This window comes from Dendropsophus ebraccatus, chromosome 1 (assembly GCF_027789765.1).
Source record: "Dendropsophus ebraccatus isolate aDenEbr1 chromosome 1, aDenEbr1.pat, whole genome shotgun sequence".
Taxonomy (NCBI): Eukaryota; Metazoa; Chordata; class Amphibia; order Anura; family Hylidae; genus Dendropsophus; species Dendropsophus ebraccatus.
Genome location: NC_091454.1, coordinates 228,619,535 through 228,638,586, shown reverse-complemented (window position 1 = coordinate 228,638,586; position 19,052 = coordinate 228,619,535). Strand labels below are relative to the sequence as shown.

At 43.4% G+C, this 19,052-nt stretch overlaps 1 protein-coding gene across 1 annotated transcript; it reads left to right on the top strand.

The window, feature by feature from the left end:
- The first annotated feature begins 7,137 nt into the window (after nt 1-7,137).
- Nucleotides 7,138-8,088, top strand: LOC138786348 (olfactory receptor 5B12-like). The gene has a single exon (XM_069963317.1). The coding sequence runs from the start codon at nt 7,138-7,140 to the stop codon at nt 8,086-8,088; it is 951 nt and encodes a 316-aa protein (XP_069819418.1).
- The last annotated feature ends 10,964 nt before the right edge of the window (nt 8,089-19,052 follow it).

Genomic DNA, 19,052 nt, shown 5'->3' with positions numbered 1-19,052 from the left:
GTTGAATCTATATTTAACCAATAGAAAATAAAGTCAGGCTCAGAGGTAGTGATTGACTGGAAAAAGCCCTCACCTCAAGAAATTTTTCTTTTCGGGGAGAGTTATACTTCAAACTAGTTTATTAGGGACATATCACTATTCACTTGTATTAATGGCCCATATTGAAACAGGACACCAAATGGGAAACAGTCAATTGACTGGTCTAGGTGAGGCATAAGCTAATATGTAGTAACATTTGTGGAGAAGCCGGTGAAATGTCCCACTATGTATCTTATGGAGCCTTTTGGGTGGTGGTTTGATGGAGATAGTGGTGGTGTTTGAGAGCCTTTAATCCCCAAACTGTTCTGGACTCCATTCCTTTGCAGAGATACAAAAGAAGCACCAAGCATAAAGTGTCCTCAAGTTATTGTGATTTATTTATCTCCATTTCAAGGCTGATTGGACTGTGCAAAAATATTGACCTTCTTGGTGGCATATTGATGGCCTATAAAGTATATGCTATGCCATGTTTTCCTAGTTTGGACCTATTGCCTTTTACCCTAATTATTTATCTGGTAGCAACTGTATATGGACACTTTCCCCTTTTAAACTCTTCTAAGGACACTACCTCTGTGCTTCTGTGCCAGAGAAACTCTTTATTAACCTTTTTGCACTTTAATGTTGCGTTGTATACTTAAACCTTCCTTTTCAGGCTACCTTCTGAGGATTCCAAGGGTGCTCTATCTTCAGAGGGGGAGTATGCAGTGTCCCACTGTATGCCCTGTGGGGCATGATTGATAGCGCCTCATTTTCATTTGTTTCTGTACCTATTGAACTTTTATACTGTTCTTCTAATGTTTTACAGCACTGTTATTGTATTCATACAACTTCTGGCTGTGAATAAGGGCCTATCTAATTCACTACACCCTTTCTTATAAATTTGTATTAGAAACATTCTAGGTTGAAAAAGAGCTTGATTTAGCACTTTCTTCTAAAAGCAAATTGAGTCAGGGTAGAGTACAGTGAGGAAGAGAGAGAAGTGTCGGTCCATCTATAGTTTGGTGTGCGTTTAGTAACAAAATTATAACACTTTACTGAAGTAAGGTTCAAGTACGCGTGATACAGTAGTGCAAATCTTGATACACGTTGTAAGTGCTGGCACAGAGGTAACTGTTGCTTGTAGAAGTAGAAGGTGCTTTGTCAAGAGAAAAGAAGAGTAGAGGGGTTGCCTGAGGAGCCCTGCCCAATGTAGTGAATGTGCTCTGCCAAAACAGGTGTATAGGTAGAGAGATAAGAAAATACTTGTACTTACGGATGTTAGTAGTGTCTGTGAACCGCCTTATGCCCCCTAGTTGTGACATACCCATCCTAGGTGGTTATACGAGCCCCAGTCGTCAGTTTTCTGGGTTGAACAGGATTATGAGGTTTCCCAGTCATTCTGCGTTGCGCAGTAGGATACATAGACCTTGATCGGTAGCTTTGTACTACTGGGGTCAGTTCCTCTTGCTTCAGGATACTGTTCGGCACTTTTTAGAGAGGCTCCTGGAATGAGCAAGGGTTATTCCTAGGGTGCTTCTCTCCCCTAAGTAGAGCGTAACACTGCATAGTTGCTGTAGTGTCTAGTAGGAAAACTTTGTAAGGAGGTAGTCTCTCACACATCCGTCCGCTTGGACTTCCAATCACTAACTCCCCATCAGGGGTCCTGTCCAAGCCAGGCCCCAGCTTAAATTCTGCAGTAAACTAGGTTGTTTGCATTCTCTCACACTGGAAGCTATGTGAAAACTGAAATCACTTCCTCCACCAAGCTAACTTCTCCTACGGGAATAAAACTAAACCCTCCTGTGAGTGGTCGGGCTGAGTTTGTTTGTGAGAAAGAAGTGATAGGTATAAGATAGGAGAAGACAAGCACCTTTGATTGGTCAGCAAGACAACACATAACATGTGTTCTAGACAGGTATTCTAGACAGTACGAGTGGTGGGACACTACACTTCCAAAAAAGGACCTCAGCACCAGCATCCCCCCGCCGGCGCCGGTCTGTTCATGTAAAAACCTAAAGCGATGTACCTGATGGTACATTCGCTTTAAGAAAGAAAAGGGGAGAGGAAGTAAAGCAGACAATTTATTGTAAGCTTTGCCCAGATCTGATTACGGAGAACTTGTTGAAGTAGCTGGTGTTGGGCCGTATGGCCAGCCCATTTTATTCCTCTCCCTCGACTGGTTTTGGCCAAACAAATTTCAGCCCATCCATTAATTGTTGTTCCTGGCGCTCTGTGTGGTGTCCTATACCTCCTTTGATATGGTGTTGCGATGGGTGTGGGCATATGGCAAGGGTTGTCTGCTAGCCAAGACAAACATTGTTAGTTTCAGTTTGCTTGGTTGTAAGTGGCAGGGACAGTACTTTATTGAACTTTGCCTCCCTTGGGTTGTGCAATTTCGTGCTCATACTTTGAGATATTCAGCGCCTTTCTTGAGTGTGTGCTGCGTCACAAGTCCAAGGTGACATCATTACCTTCATGATTTTTTATTTTTGCATCCTAGTGGGTCAAGGTTGTGTGTGATCTTGTTGCAAGCCATGAAAAGGGTGGTGGGTTATTTTGGGATCCCAAAAATAGACTGAAGGTCCAGCCACTGTAATTAAAATTTTGAGGCAAGAGAGTGACACAATTCGTATTGAAGTGTAGATTTCCCAAGTAGAAGATAACCGAGCTTGAGGCGACAGTGGATGGTGCTTGAGGGCGGCTCTTGGCTGTGACCATGACGGTGCAGTGGCCTCATCTCTACGTAGGGTTGTTTGTAGATTTGAAGGAGAATTTAAAAGTTTGGATGGAGTTTATTTCCAAGTTTTATTGGATTTCGGTTGTTAAAGGCAATTTAGCCTATTTGGAGCCCTTACCTTTTGTGGTGGCAACTGTGGTCTGGGGCAAGGTTCTTCGGGATTGGTGAGTGCATTTTCATTTTAATGAAATGGTATTCATAGTGATATTGTTTATTTCCTTTCTCACTTGCAGTGGGACAGATTTCAGGAGTTGGCTCCAACAGAGTAAGCTGATGGGGTGCAGTGTCCAGAGTGGCTATAGAGCATGATGTAGGGAAGATGCTTTCCTTGATGCAGCGGTCGGTGAGTGGGGCGACGTGGATGGCTTATGAGCGTTTTTGGCATAAATGGGAAGAGCTTTTAGGTGAGGAGCAAGGGGATTGGGGCCCAAAGACTGGGAAGAGTTTTTACTTTATTTCATTGAGAGGTCTTATTGTGCTGGTTTGTCTCAATCAGCAATGAGTCGGCAAGAGAGTTTAGTGACATTACCAAGTCCTTCTGGATGCATCAGGCCTTGAAGGGCTATAGAACAGAAATGGTAGTGAGGGATGTTCATAAACCAGTATACTTTTCTCTTTTAGGGAGATATGAGGGAGCATTTAGAACATGTTTATGCTTTTACGATTGACTGCAAATGTTTTACTAGGCGTTCTCCCTTGTCCTTTTTTTGGGACTTTTCAAAATTCGGAATTGGTGTCCTCTTGCATTTGGAGAATAACTGGTGTGTTGTGTGAGGATGTATAGGTAAATGGGCAATGGTTAGTTTGCTATCTGTGATGATGAGTTCACCATTATTCGGCTGGTACTTAGGGGTCCATTATTAATTCACGCTGACTGTCTTTTTCCTTTTTCAATTTATTCAGATTTTTTAGAGATGTTTGGGGGAAACAGGTCTTTTCCTGTCAGAGTATAGTTCTTATTCGTTTAGGATAGGAGCTGCAACTGAGGTGGCTAGGTGGGTGTGAGTCCTGAGGCCATTCGGAGGATAGGTCAGTGGGAGTCAGGTTTCAGATATATGTGTGGCCTCACTTGTTGTAGGGAGAGGATTTGATCCAAAACATGCATGCATGTTTTTGAATCTGATGAAGCGGTATTTCCTCAAACGCATTATCCTGTATGCATTTTTTTGCCCATTAAACAGTTTTTTTTTAACAAATATGCTGTATTTGAAGACTTTTTCTAAGGCTGCGCCTGTCTATGGTCAGTAAACATTTTTCTCTTGCTATTATATGTCTCTATATGGGCCCCTTGTATTTTAGGAGCATCCTGGATATCTGAACCATGGCCAGGCTCTAGAATCAAGCGTACCTTAGTAGGAGTGATATGCACAAAGCCCAAGTGGCTATAAGGTTGGATAGTGGGCTTTTCTTATATTGGGGAGGTCTTAAAGTGGACGGTTGGCTGCTAGGTTGGCATCTCGCGCACTGAAGCCCAGGTCAGACGGTTGGGCAAAAAGGCGTTGCTCTAATCTTGGTTACTGCCAGTGATTCGGATTATGCCAACATGGACAGGGCTCTGGACATGTTAGTTAGTTGCCCATGCTGGAGGTACGTACATCCAGGGCTATTGGGCGAGATATCAAATTGATCATGCTTTGTTTGTGCTCCTTATTTCTTGGCATTATTTTGATTTGGTCCGACATTGTGGACAGAAAGACTTGGTATCAGACTTGGTCAGTAGTGGGTTTAAATAGAGCTCGGGCCAAGATCAAAAAGTGATTGGGCATTTTGTGGTCAGGGATGGGGGGATTGTGGTTCGTCACTGAGAGTTGGTCAACCCTGGAAGAGTTCCTGTGGTCGGATGGTGTGGATTTAAACACACTTGGTATAGATTTGTGGATCCTGGAGATCTGAAATGTGGTGAGACAGGCTGTGTAAGCATTCACATATGGTCCTGATGGTAGAAGCTGGAGGGGGATTGAGACATTTGTGGGGTTACATTTGTACTTTAAAATTTGTTGTTGTGGAGAAAATCCTTGCCACTTTGGTTTATTGGTTTGTAGTGTGGGAGTATTACCCAACCAAAAGGTTATATCCTGAGGCTAAGGCCCCGGGAGGTGTAAGGTTTCCGTAACTTAGTGACCTCAGGCCTGTTGCCCACGGCTGAGAGTGGAGACCTCCTCGGTAATTAAAGAAGATGGCCCGGTTGCCTTTAAGTCCCCTTCCAGCTTGTAAATGTTATACTCGGGGAATTGTTGTTTCATTTACTGTTGTGGTTGATGTGTCCTCTATACATTGTTAGCCTTTGCATTAATCGATGTTCAGTGGTATAGGTTGGGTAAAGGGTCGGTATATAATTACAGCACATCTAGGCTATGTCACAGTCATGAATTTTTCAGTATAAAAACAAGTACAATAAAGATATGTAAACGCTTATAGTCAAAGGTGTCTGTAGCCTAAAAGTACCTAGGAATACATATCCTTGACCAGACCAGTAAAACAATAAAACACATGGGGAAAAAGTGGTGCTCTATGTCAAAGGGAGCCACAAATTAGTGTTATTGGGATGGAAAGGGTCAAAATCCACGGCACTTCCTTCCCTAGTAATACCAGGCTGCTACTGCTTGTTTTAAGGTTCTCTGGTTATCAAAGAAAAAGAACTCCATGTTTTATTTATTTATTTTTTTTATTAATCCAGATAAAAAAAAAATCAAAAGGACAAAGGAAAACAAATTTGTTAGCTGACTCTAGTGAAACCTCTTGGAACAAATCTCGAGGGTTTTGCTCATCATTAGTTGTAAAAATAGTAAATATATCACTATTCCCATAGAGACACGTACTGAAAGAATGTATATTTATACAAATATCGACTAATAGCACAATATTGCTATTAATTGTCATGTAGTCTCCCCCAGGACACAGAGACTAATCCTCAATGGGAAAAGAGGTTTATTATAAAACAGATGAAGATAAAGTATAATGAGTGCAGCTGGTCCCCGAATGCCAGGACGTTGTGTCAGGCAGGTAAGAGACTTAGGTCTTTCTTATTATATCACATATCATAATATTCATAGACATCCGGAATAGAAACACCTCCATTAGAGAGGTAATAGTCATAGACATCCAGCATAGAGACACCTCCATTAGAGAGGTAATATTCATAGACATCCGGCATAGAGACATCTCCATTACAGAGGTAATATTCATAGACATCCGGCATAGAGACACCAAAATTAGAGAGGTAATAGTCATAGACATCCAGCATAGAGACACCTCCATTAGAGAGGTAATAGTCATAGACATCTAGCATAGAGACACCTCCATTAGAGAGGTAATAGTCATAGACATCTAGTATAGAGACACCTCCATTAGAGAGGTAATAGTCATAGACATCCAGCATAGAGACACCTCCATTAGAGAGGTAATAGTCATAGACATCCAGCATAGAGACACCTTTAGAGAGTTAAGTCATAGACATCCAGCATAGAGACACCTCCATTAGAGAGGTAATAGCCATAGACATCCAGTATAGAGACACCTCCATTAGAGAGGTAATAGCCATAGACATCCAGCATAGAGACACCTCCATTAGAGAGGTAATAGCCATAGACATCCAGCATAGAGACACCTCCATTAGAGAGGTAATAGCCATAGACATCCAGCATAGAGACACCTCCTTTAGAGAGGTAATAACCATAGACATCCAGCATAGAGACACCTTTAGAGAGATTACACATTAGAACTGAGCTTGAAATCCTATAGCACTTACTGAAAGCATAGACTGGAACTGCTTAAGGACTCCTTTAGTCAAGGGGGTTTCTAGCACTGTCACCTTTATCTGCACACCCTTATATCATATTTGCTTTTGCAGCTGCTGGCTGACATTGAGAGCTGCTGCTTATCTTACATGTTACCATAATATTCAGGTCTTTCTCTTGTTCTGTTATACCTACTTTTATTCTTTTCAGTATGTATACAGTAACACAACTACAGAAGCCGACATACTATACTATACATTGAGCATCTTTGCAATGTACCTGTCATGGTCTTGCCCAGGCCTCCAGCTTATAGAGGACTTTCTGTATTACTCTGAATGGGAAGGGGGCCTCTCTTATAATGAGAGGCTATGAACATTAGGATTTTTCAGCTTGGAATGTGGAGAATCATTTTGTAAGGTTCATATTTTGAACAGATGATGGTCATTTCTGGTCACTGTCTTCTTTTCCCTGCAGAAAGAAGGAAAATTCACAGTAATGAAAATTTCTATTGTTAAATCTTCTTATACAACAATGATTTGGAATTTTGGAGATGTTTCTACCACATTATGTTAATATTCTACTAATTTCTGGGCCATTGCCTGATTGTGCAGTATTTATTACTTCTGATACTAAAGGTCGGAATCCATGGACATCATGAATAGGACACAGGTGACCATGTTTGTGCTTTCCGGACTGACAGATAATGAGAAGCTCATTCCATTTCTCTTTATTTTCCTCTTACTTCTTTACCTCATGGCTATAGTAGGTAACATTGGCATTATAACCCTCATCTGTAACACCTCAAGACTCCACTCACCCATGTACTACTTCTTGGGCTTCCTCTCTCTGATAGACGTCTTCTATTCCTCCAACATTACACCAAAAATGATTTTCGACCTAATCTCGGTGGAGAAGGTCATCACATATAATTGTTGTGCTCTTCAGCTCTTCCTCTTTGGAGCTCTGGGAGGAAGTGAAAATTTTCTTCTCTCAACCATGTCGTATGACCGCTATGTTGCCATCTGCCACCCGCTCCATTATGTGTCTATTATGACTAGAACAAAATGTTTCAGTCTTGTCTCTGTTGTCTTCTTCGTTGGTTTCTTACAGTCATCTGTATCTATTGGCTGCACATTTAGTCTCCAGTTTTGTGGATCAAACCTCATAGACCACTTCTACTGTGACTTCCAACCACTGGTCAAGCTCTCCTGCTCCGACACCTTCTATTGTAATATGATGACAAGATATATTATAGGCATATTAACTATAGTCCCATTCCTGGCCATCATATTCTCCTATTTGTTCATTATTATTTCAGTGTTACGTATGAAATCTGTAGAGGGCATCAAGAAAGCCTTCAGCACCTGCTCCTCACACCTCATGTGCACCTCACTCTTTTACATAACACTTTTCATCACCTACTTACATCCTCCTTCTAACGTTATCACCACACAAGAAAGGGTTACTGCAGTTTTTTACGTGGTGGTGACTCCGATGCTAAATCCACTTATATATACTCTGAGGAACCAAGAGATAAAAAGAGCCCTAAGCAACAAATGTATAAAAAAGAAGGTTTCCTGTGATTCCTTCACATAGGTTGGGTTTATGTTGTTGACTGAAAGAAGCCCTAAACTCTTTTTTCTTTTTGGTTTTGTTTATACTTTTTAACTAGTTTCTCAGAGAATTGTATTTCAAAGACGAGCATGACGTGATGGCCTCATGAGATGACTAGAGCATCATAGACATAATATCAATATTCACTTGTATTAACGGCCAAGATTCAAACAGGACACTGTACTGTTGAGGATTCCATTCCTTTGCAGAGATCGAAAAGAAGCACCAAGCATAAAGAGACTTTAAGGTGTTGTGATTGATTTTCTCCATTTTAAGGCTGACTGACTATACTCTAATATTGACATTCTCCATTGCATGCTGAATCTGTGTGCCTATAAAATGTAAGCTATGCCATGTTTTCCCTAGTTTGGACCTATTGCCTTTTACCCTATTCTTTTATCTGGTATGAGCTGTATATGGACACTTTTTCCTTTCAGACTTTTCTAAGGACACCACATGGGGCAGGGAAACTTTTTAATTAACCTTTTTGTACTTTTTTTTTTGCACTGTACACTTAAACCTTCCTTTTCAGGCTACCTTCTTTGTTCAATGAAGGATGCCAAGGGCTTATCTTCAGAGAGTGAGTATGCAGTGTCCCACTGTATGCCCTGTGGGACTTAATGGTTTGAAATCATTGATAGTGTCTCATTTTTATTCATTTCTGTACATTTTGTACTTTTATACTGTTTCTTCTACTGTTTTTTTTTGTATTTGTACCACTTCTGGCTGTGCATAAGGACCTATCCAATTCACTACACCCAGTCCCATATATTTGTATTCAAAACATTTTAGGTGGAAGAAAAGCTGGTTGTGCCCTTTCTTTCTGCAGAAATCAAATTAACACCTTAGTGACCGCCGAGCTGCCTTTTAACGTAGTAGTGCAGTGTATTAGTGATCAAAGATTACTGTACAGTAATACACTAGTGTCCAGTAATGTACACTAGTGTAAAAGTAAAAAAAAGTGCACCAAAACCCCCCTAACCCCCCCTAATAAAAATGTATTACATTCCCTATACACAATAAACCGTTGAATAAAACAGATCAAAAACACAAATCCTAGACATATTTGGTATTGCCATGCCTGTAACAACCCAATATATAAAACTATATTAATAATTGTATCACACGACACTGTACCAAAAAACAAAACAAAACACAGTACCAGGATAGCTGTATTGTATCAATCTGCTTTAGAAAATACATCATAAAAGAGACCAAAAAGTCATAGATAAGTAAAGCTTGGTATCAATAGAAACTACAGATCTTCCTGCAAAAAATAAGCCCAAAATCAGCTCTGTCACGCAAAAGATAAGAACACTATGCATCTTGCAATGTGGCGACAGTTTTTGTGGGTTTTTGCTAGGAAGACAGTTTCTATTGCGCCAAAGTGGTAATAGTTAAAAAAAAAACCTACACTATTTTGGTATCGCCGTAACCGTAGTGACCCAGAGAATACATGTATTATGTTATTAGTGACCGCTGATACGGGTTTTTACGGCGATCACTAATAGGCTCTATTTTGCTGTAATCAGCTCTTTATGGCAATGGCACAGATAAGTGCAGCGGCGCCGGTAAGGCCTGCTGCACCCTCCTTCGATCTATCGAAGGTAGCTGAGGGGTTGGGGCAGAGTGTGGGGTTAGTCCCGGTCAGTCCCCGCAACGGCCACTGGTAACGGGCATTGACGGCGCAGCTGAACGCTTTCATCTCTTCTCACCGTGAATCCAAGGTTTCTAAAAATGATCAAAGCCCCATTCTCTCCACCACCGGAGGTGGCAGAGAGCATGGAGCACTGATCTGGGACCACCTGTTGTGGTCCTGGTGCAAGCAATCAGCGTTATATACTATATACCGCTGATTAATTGTTCCAAATGCTGCCGCCACTTTTTATGCCCTGTCACCAAAGTCATGTGCCCCGGATTATCTGTAACCACCCCAGATTACTCATAACCACTCCAGTTTACCTGTAAACCACTCAGATTACCTGTCACCACCCCACATTGCCTGTGACCACCCCAGATAGCCAGTGAACACCCCCAGATTGCCCGTAACCACCCCAGATTGCCTGTAACCACTCCAGTTTGCCCGTAACCATTCCAGATTGCCTGTAACCACCCCAGACTGACTGTCACCTCCCCAGATTGCACGTCACCACCCCAGATTGCCCATAACTACCCCAGATTGCCACAGACTGCCTGTAACCAACCCAGATTGCCTGTAACCACCCCAGTTTGCCCGTAACCACCCCGATTGCCACTGACTGCCCGTAACCACTCCAGATTGCCTGTACCCACCCCAGATTGCCCGTCACCTCCCCAGATTGCCCGTCACCTCCCCAGATTGCCCATCACCACCCCAGGTAGCCAGTGAACACCCTCAGATTGCCCATCACCACCCCAGGTAGCAAGTGAACACCCCAGATTGCCCCTTACCACCCCAGATAGCCAGTAAACACCCCAGATTGCCCATAACCACCCCAGATAGTCAGTATATATCCCAGATTGCCCGTAACCACCCCAGATTGCCACAGACTGCCCGTAACCAACCCAGATTGCCTGTAACCTCCCCAGATTGCCACTCACTGCCCGTAACCACTCCAGATTGCCTGTAACCACCCCAGATTGCCCTTCACTGCCCGTAACCACTCCAGATTGCCTGTAACCACCCCAGATTGCCCGTCACCTCCCTAGATTGCCCGTCACATCCCCAGATTGCCCGTCACCATCCCAGATTGCCCATCACCACCCCAGGTAGCCAGTAAACACCCTCAGATTGCCCATCACCACCCCAGGTAGCCAGTAACCACCCTCAGATTGCCCATCACCACTCCAGGTAGCTAGTGAACACCCCCAGACTGCCCATACCCACCCCATATAGCCAGTAAACACCCCCAGATTGCCCATAACCAAACTAGATTGCCCATAACCAAACCAGATTAGCACAGACTGCCCGTAACCACCCCAGATTGCCCATAACCACACGAGATTGTCTGTCGCCACCCAGGATAGCAGTAAATGCCCCGAGATTGTACATTACCACCCTGAATAGCCAGTAAACACCCCCAGATTGCCTGCAACCACTCCAGACAGCCAGTAAACATCCACAGATTGCCCATAACCACCCCAAATTCAGGGCCGTATTACCAGTTGCTGCTGCCCTAAGCACTAAACCTGAAGACACCCCATCTTCACTCACGAATTAGCATCATGATTGGAAGATTGGTAGATGATAGCTCTAAGCGTCACATTTAACACCACCACACAGGCCTGACCAATACCATTGCCATTGACTGCCCGTAACCATTCCAGATTGCCTGTAACCACCCAAGATTGACCGTCACCTCCCCAGATTGCACGTCACCACCCCAGATTGCCCATAACTACCCCAGATTGCCACAGATTGCCTGTAACCACCCCAGATTGCCTGTAACCAACCCAGTTTGCCCGTAACCACCCCTGATTGCCACTGACTGCCCGTAACCACTCCAGATTGCCTGTACCCACCCCAGATTGCCCGTCACCTCCCCAGATTGCCCGTCACCTCCCCAGATTGCCCGTCACCACCCCAGGTAGCCAGTGAACATCCTCAGATTGCCCATCACCACCCCAGGTAGCAAGTGAACACCCCCAGATTGCCCCTTACCACCCCAGATAGCCAGTAAACACCCCAGATAGTAAGTAAATACCCCAGATTGCCCGTAACCACCCCAGATTGCCACAGACTGCCCGTAACCAACCCAGATTGCCTGTAACCTCCCCAGATTGCCACTCACTGCCTGTAACCACTCCAGATTGCCTGTAACCACCCCAGATTGCCCGTCACCTCCCCAGATTGCCCGTCACCTCCCCAGATTGCATGTCACCATCCCAGATTGCCCATCACCACCCCAGGTAGCCAGTAAACACCCTCAGATTGCCCATCACCACTCCAGGTAGCCAGTAACCACCCTCAGATTGCCCATCACCACTCCAGGTAGCTAGTGAACACCCCAAGATTGCCCATAACCACCCCATAGAGCCAGTAAACACCCCCAAATTGCCCATAACCAAACTAGATTGCCCATAACCAAACCAGAATGGCACAGACTGCCCGTAACCACCCCAGATTGCCCATAACCCCACCAGATTGCCTGTCGCCACCCAGGATAGCAGTAAATGCCCCGAGATTGTACATTACAACCCCGAATAGCCAGTAAACACCCCCAGATTGCCTGCAACCACTCCAGATAGCCAGTAAACATCCACAGATTGCCCATAACCACCCCAGATTAAGGGCCGTATTACCAGCTGCTGCTGCCCTAAGCACTAAACCTGAAGACAACCCATCTTTACTCACGAATTAGCATCATGATTGGAAGATTGGTAGATGATAGCTCTAGGCATCACATTTAACACCACCACACAGGCCTGAACAATACTTCTACACTGTGACTGAATAACCCCACCATACCAGACCTGATCAATACCCTTATACTGTGACTGGATAACACTGTCATACTAGACCTGACCAATACCGCCATACTGTGACTGGATAATGTTAAATATGATGTGTTTTACAATGAACAATATCTTGGTATAATATAATGTAAGTCATATATATACTGCTGACCTCACCATAATAGCACAACACTATTCACTGTATAAAGTGATTGTAATACTGACATTATAATATCATATTCTATACTAAGGAGACGTGTATAAGTTGGAAATAGATACATAAGTGTACACAGCACTATTCACGGTTCCATGACTATGTAGGGTGGTAATGCCAGTACACAGCACGATAACTATACATCCATGAGTGGAAACAGGTTATGCTGATGCATAGAGAAAGAGTTCTATATTTGTTATGGTCATATATGTGCAGACACAAACACTCAATTATAATAAACACGCCCACACACATGACATTGACAGTGAGTCATGAACCTATATAAGATGGTAGTTACCAAGATGGAGGTTGGTTGGATCAGGGCTGTACAGAAGGTATGAGCCCTATGTCACAAGAAGGATCCAGAGCCTTCAAGGAGAAGGTTGTGATGTAAGCGTGAGGAATCCATGATGGAAGCGTGAAGGAAGGAATGTCTCCCAGGATGCTTGAGTGAAGCAACAGCTGCCTGAAGCTCGTGACGATTTGTAAGACAAACCCTTCACTTCAAAGGACTCATATGAACTATGGACACTAGACACTAAGGGCTGTAAGACGTTTCTCTGATATTCTTTTCTATTCAATTTTGTAACTTTCACTACTTTTAAAGAAGAAGCAATAAATCTACATTTTATAAAGAAACCTCTCTGATGTCATCCTACTGCGGCGAGCCATAAACTACAGGTGCTAACGCCATTTTCTACAGATAACCCCACCATACCAGACCTGACCAATACCCCGATACTGTGACTGGATAACACTGCCATACCAGACCAGACCAATACCACCATAGCCCCGCCACTCCCACCCTCACCCCTCTTGAAAACACAACAGATATACTGGCAAGTCTGAACAGGAGGTGGGAGACTAGAAAAATAAAACAACAAAAAAAGTTGTTTCCTTCCCCCTGCTCCCTGGTGCTGCCCCCTGCAAGGTGCTGCCCTAGGCACTGGACCACGGGTGCCTAGTGATAAGTACGGCCCTGCCCAGATTGCCACTGACTGCCTGTAACCACCCCAGATTGTCCGTCACCTTCCCAGATTGCACGTAACCTCCCTAGATTGCCTGTCACCTCCCCAGATTGCACGTAACCTCCCCAGATTGCCTGTCACCACCCAAGATTGTCTTTCACCTCCCCAGATTGCCCATCACCACCCCAGGTAGCCAGTGAACACCCTTAGATTGCCCATAAACACCCCAGATAGCCAGTAAACACCCCCCAGATTGCCCGTAACCACCCCATATAGCCACACCAGATTGCCCATAATCAAAACAGATTGGCACAGACTGCCCGTAACTACCCCAGATTGCCCATAACCACACCAGATTGCCAGTCGCCACCCAGGATAGCAGTAAACGCCCTGAGATTGTACAGTACCACCCCGGATAGCCAGTAAACACCCCCAGATTGCCTGTAACCACTCCAGATAGCCAGTAAACATTCACAGGTTGCTCGTAACCACCCCAGATTGACAGTGACTGCCTGTAACCACCCCAAATTGCCTGTAACTACCCCAGATTGCCTGTAACCACCCCAGATTTCCTGTCACCTCCCTAGATTGCCCATCACCACCCCAAATTGCCCATCACCATCCCAGGTAGCCAGTGAACACCCTCAGATTGCCCATCACCACCCCAGGTAGCTAGTGAACACCCCCAGATTGCCCATAACCACCCCAGATAGCCAGTAAACACCCCCAGATTTCCCCTAACCACTCCATATAGCCAGTAAAAAACCCCAAATTGCCCATAACCAAACCAGATTGCCCATAACCAAACCAGATTGGCACAGACTGCCCGTAACAACCCCAGATTGCCCATAACCACACCAAATTGCCTGTCGCCACCAAGGATAGCTGTAAGAGCCCGAGATTGTACATTACCAACCCGAATAGCCAGTAAACACCCCCCCAATTGCCTGTAACCACTCCAGATAGACAGTAAACATTCACAGATTGCTCGTAACTAAAATGACATTCCTTCCATTCTGAGCCCGGCTGTGTGCCCACACAGTGGTTTATGCCCACATATGGGGTACCATTGTACTCAAGAGAAACTCTGTTAAAAATTTTGGGGTGCATTTTCTGCCCTGTTCCTAGTGAAATTGAGAAATTTCAAACTAAACAAACATTTTATTGGAAAAATTCTATTTTTTTTTCTTTTCATTTTTACGGTCTAGTTTTGAATACTTTCCTCTAATACCTGTGGGGTCAAAATGCTCACCTTACCCCAAGATGTATTCTTTGAGGGGTGTACTTTCCAAAATGGGATAACTTTTGGGGGGATTCTATTCAGCTGACGCTACAGGGACACTGAAAACGCACCTGGCGCTCAGAAATTTCTTCTGAAAAATCTGCACTGAAAATGCTAATTGGCGCTCCTTCCCTTCTGAGCCCGGCTGTAAACCCATACAGTGGTTATCGCCCACATATGGGGTACAGTTGTACTCAAGAAAACCTGAGTTACAAATTTTTTGGTGTATTTTTCCCCTGTTCCTTATAAAATTGAGAAATTTCAAACTAAACAAACATATTATTGGAAAAATTTAATTTTTTTCATTTTTACAGTCTAGTTTTGAATACTTTCCTCCAATACCTGTGGGGTCAAAATGCTCACCACACCCCAAGATAAATTCTTTGAGGGGTGCACTTTCCAAAATGGGATGACTTTTGGGGGGTTCTATTCTGCTGGCACTACAGGAACACTGCAAACGCACCTGGTGCTCAGAAAATTCATCAGAAAAATCTGAACTGGAAATGCTAATTGGTGCTCCTACCTTCTGAGCTGCTGTGTGCCCATACAGTGGTTTATGCCCACATATGGGGTACCGTTGTACTCAGAAAAACCTGAGTTACAAATTTTTGGGTGTGTTTTCTCTCATGTTTATTGTGAAAATTAGATGCTTTAATCTAAAAAAAAAAAAATTATTGGAAAATCTCTATTTTCCATTTTTTTATGGCCTGAAGGTGAATACTTTTAAGCCTTGTAACACTCAAAAAAGTAAAATATGTTTACTAAATGAAATCAGAATAAAGAGGACATATTGATAATGTGACTTAGTAACTTATTCATGTCATTTTTTTTTTTTTTACAAACAAAGAATTTCAAAGTTCGTAAAGTGCAAATTTTTCATGATATTATGATGTTTTTCACAAACAAACGCACAAGACAGTGACCAAATTTTGCCACTAACATAAAGTACCATATGTTATGAAAAAACAGTCTCAGAATCGTTAGCATACGTTAAAGCATCACTGAGCTATAAGCGCATAAAGTGAGAGAGGTCAGATTTAGAAAAATGAGCCTGGTCATTAAGGCCCAAATAGGCTTGGTCCCTAAGGGGTTAAGTGAGGTTAGTGTACAGTGAGAAAGAGCAAGAAGTGTCCAAATTCCTACTATTCTTAATTAGGTCCCACACCCAGGATAGCTTAGACGTGAAGAGCATTAAAAACATTTGAAAAAACCCCAAAAACATTTGAAAACTTTTCAGTGATGTGCTGCTCCATGGGCATCTGTTGTGAGAGGTAAGGGTTGGTGCTTCACACAGATCTCCAGGCAGTGATGACTTCACACAGACCTCCAGGTAGTGATGACTTCACACAGACCTTCAGGTAGTGATGACTTCACACAGACCTCCAGGTAGTGATGACTTCACACAGACCTCCAGGTAGTGATGACTTCACAAAGATCTCCAGGTAGTGATGACTTCACACAGACCTCCAGGTAGTGATGACTTCACACAGACCTCCAGGTAGTGATGACTTCACACAGACCTCCAGGTAGTGATGACTTCACACAGATCTCCAGGTAGTGATGACTTCACACAGACCTCCAGGTAGTGATGACTTCACACAGACCTCCAGGTAGTGATGACTTCACAAAGATCTCCAGGTAGTGATGACTTCACACAGACCTTCAGGTAGTGATGACTTCACACAGACCTCCAGGTAGTGATGACTTCACACAGACCTCCAGGTAGTGATGACTTCACAAAGATCTCCAGGTAGTGATGACTTCACACAGACCTCCAGGTAGTGATGACTTCACACAGACCTCCAGGTAGTGATGACTTCACACAGACCTCCAGGTAGTGATGACGTCACACAGACCTCCAGGTAGTGATGACTTCACACAGACCTCCAGGTAGTGATGACTTCACAAAGATCTCCAGGTAGTGATGACTTCACACAGACCTTCAGGTAGTGATGACTTCACACAGACCTCCAGGTAGTGATGACTTCACACAGATCTCCAGGTAGTGATGACTTCGCACAGACCTCCAGGTAGTGATGACTTCACACAGACCTCCAGGTAGTGATGACGTCACACAGACCTCCAGGTAGTGATGACTTCACACAGACCTCCAGGTAGTGATGACTTCACACAGACCTCCAGGTAGTGATGACGTCACACAGACCTCCTCGTAGTGATGACTTCACAAAGCCTTTCTGGAAGTGATTCTACAGAAAAATTAAAAAAGTAGATGCTTAAAGGACACCTCATTACACCATGTAGGAAGACCAAGGCACTCTTAATGAATTGCAGTTTAAACTAAAGTGTTATTGGGGCAATACAAGCTCCTTTCAGTCCAACGAGAGTATGTGGAGAGCCAAAATCTGGTGGAGAGTCGCTGCTCTTCACATACTCCTCACAGAGACTTGGGCATGACAAAGGTCCGGCAGGACCAAAGCGTTGCCTACTGTATTAATTGTGTCTCCAATGCTTTATCACAGGGCTCTATAAGCTATCCCTCCTGTGGCTACAGTAGCCCCAATAGGTAACCAATCTCTGGACCAGCTCACCAACTCCTCTCCATGAAAGACCTTAATAAGACCCAATGAATCCCCTAATAACTCCCCAAACATGTGTTGATGGAGAATATGACAGAAGATCACATATAGATGCCAAGTAAATGCTTTGTATATGATCATATTATACTGCATACAAGGCAACAACAATTCAACTAAGTGAGAAAGGAGAGAATACACGTCTACTCCGCCCTTCGCATCATGGGAAATCATTTCTGAAGATATATATTTTATATTATATTAAATGCAATGTAGATAACATAATTGTTTGTATTTGATAGTAAGATTTTAGTTTATTGTTTATTTACCTCCTAATGCAACACTTGTCAGTCTTTGCTCTGCACAGGAAAAAGAAAATCATTAGGGGAAATGAAGCTTTTTCTTTCAAATCAACTGGCTTCAGAAAGTTATATAGATTTGTAATCTCTGTAATCTTATATTCTATTTAAAGTCCTCAAGTCTTCCCATACTTATCAGCTGCTGTATGTCCCACAGGAAGTGGTGTATACTTTCCAGTCTGGCACAGAGCTCTCTGCTGCCCCCTCTGTCCATGTCAGGAACTGTCCAGAGAGGTTTTCTATGGGGATTTGTTGCTTGTCTGGACAGTTCCTGACATAGACAGAGGTGGCAGCAGAGAGCACTGTATCAGACTGGAGAGAAAACACCACTTCCTTCGGGACATACAGCAGCTGATAAGTACTGGAAGACTAGAGACTAGAAGTAATTTACAGAACTGTATAACTTTCTGAAACCAGTTGTTTTAAGGCTCCTTTAAATAACTGCTCCCTGTCACCTCTGCTCTAAGGAAATGTTCCTGGAAAGTTTTAAACATAGAAAAAGAGGCCTGTTTAGTCAAATTGGCCATTACAAATGTTTATTAGTCACAAACCTGTTTCAACCTATATTTCCCCCAAAATTTTAATTAATCTAAATCTGATGTTTTTGGAATTCACTTCAGGCTATTTGCTTACAGGAGCAGAGCCTCAGCGGTGAGGCTGTACATCACCGGAAGCTTTATGCTTCACCCAGGGAATCTATGCCATGCACCATAATACGCCAGTGATGTTTTATACATTATTGACTCACTGTATCTGCCTAATGCCAAAGACTTTCCTGGGCAAAATAGAACGGCCATTTGTGCGTTACCATCTACCATCCCTTCTGACCTTGCCCAGGAAACCCTGTGACAGTAATCAAGGAAGGAAACTATAAAAGTGTTTATTAAGATTTTTACTAATCATTTCTTTTCTTTTTACAAATTTTCCTTGATCATGGCTAACTCAGCAAGGGCTAAGTGTTAGTCTGTAAAATGGCTAGCAGTAACTGCCTTACACCAGAGGTATGGGGAAGAAGCAGGTACCATCAGTCCCAGGGCATCAAAACTGGTGCACTAGGTTTGGGGCAGTAACAGACTGGCGTTATCGGGATGGAAAGGTTCAAAATCCATGTCCCTTCCTGCCCTAGTAATACCAGGCTGCTACTGCTTGGTTTGA

Excerpts from the sequence above, each read along its gene's own strand:
- LOC138786348 (XM_069963317.1), top strand. The coding sequence starts at position 7,138 with ATGGACATCATGAATAGGACACAGGTGACCATGTTTGTGCTTTCCGGA.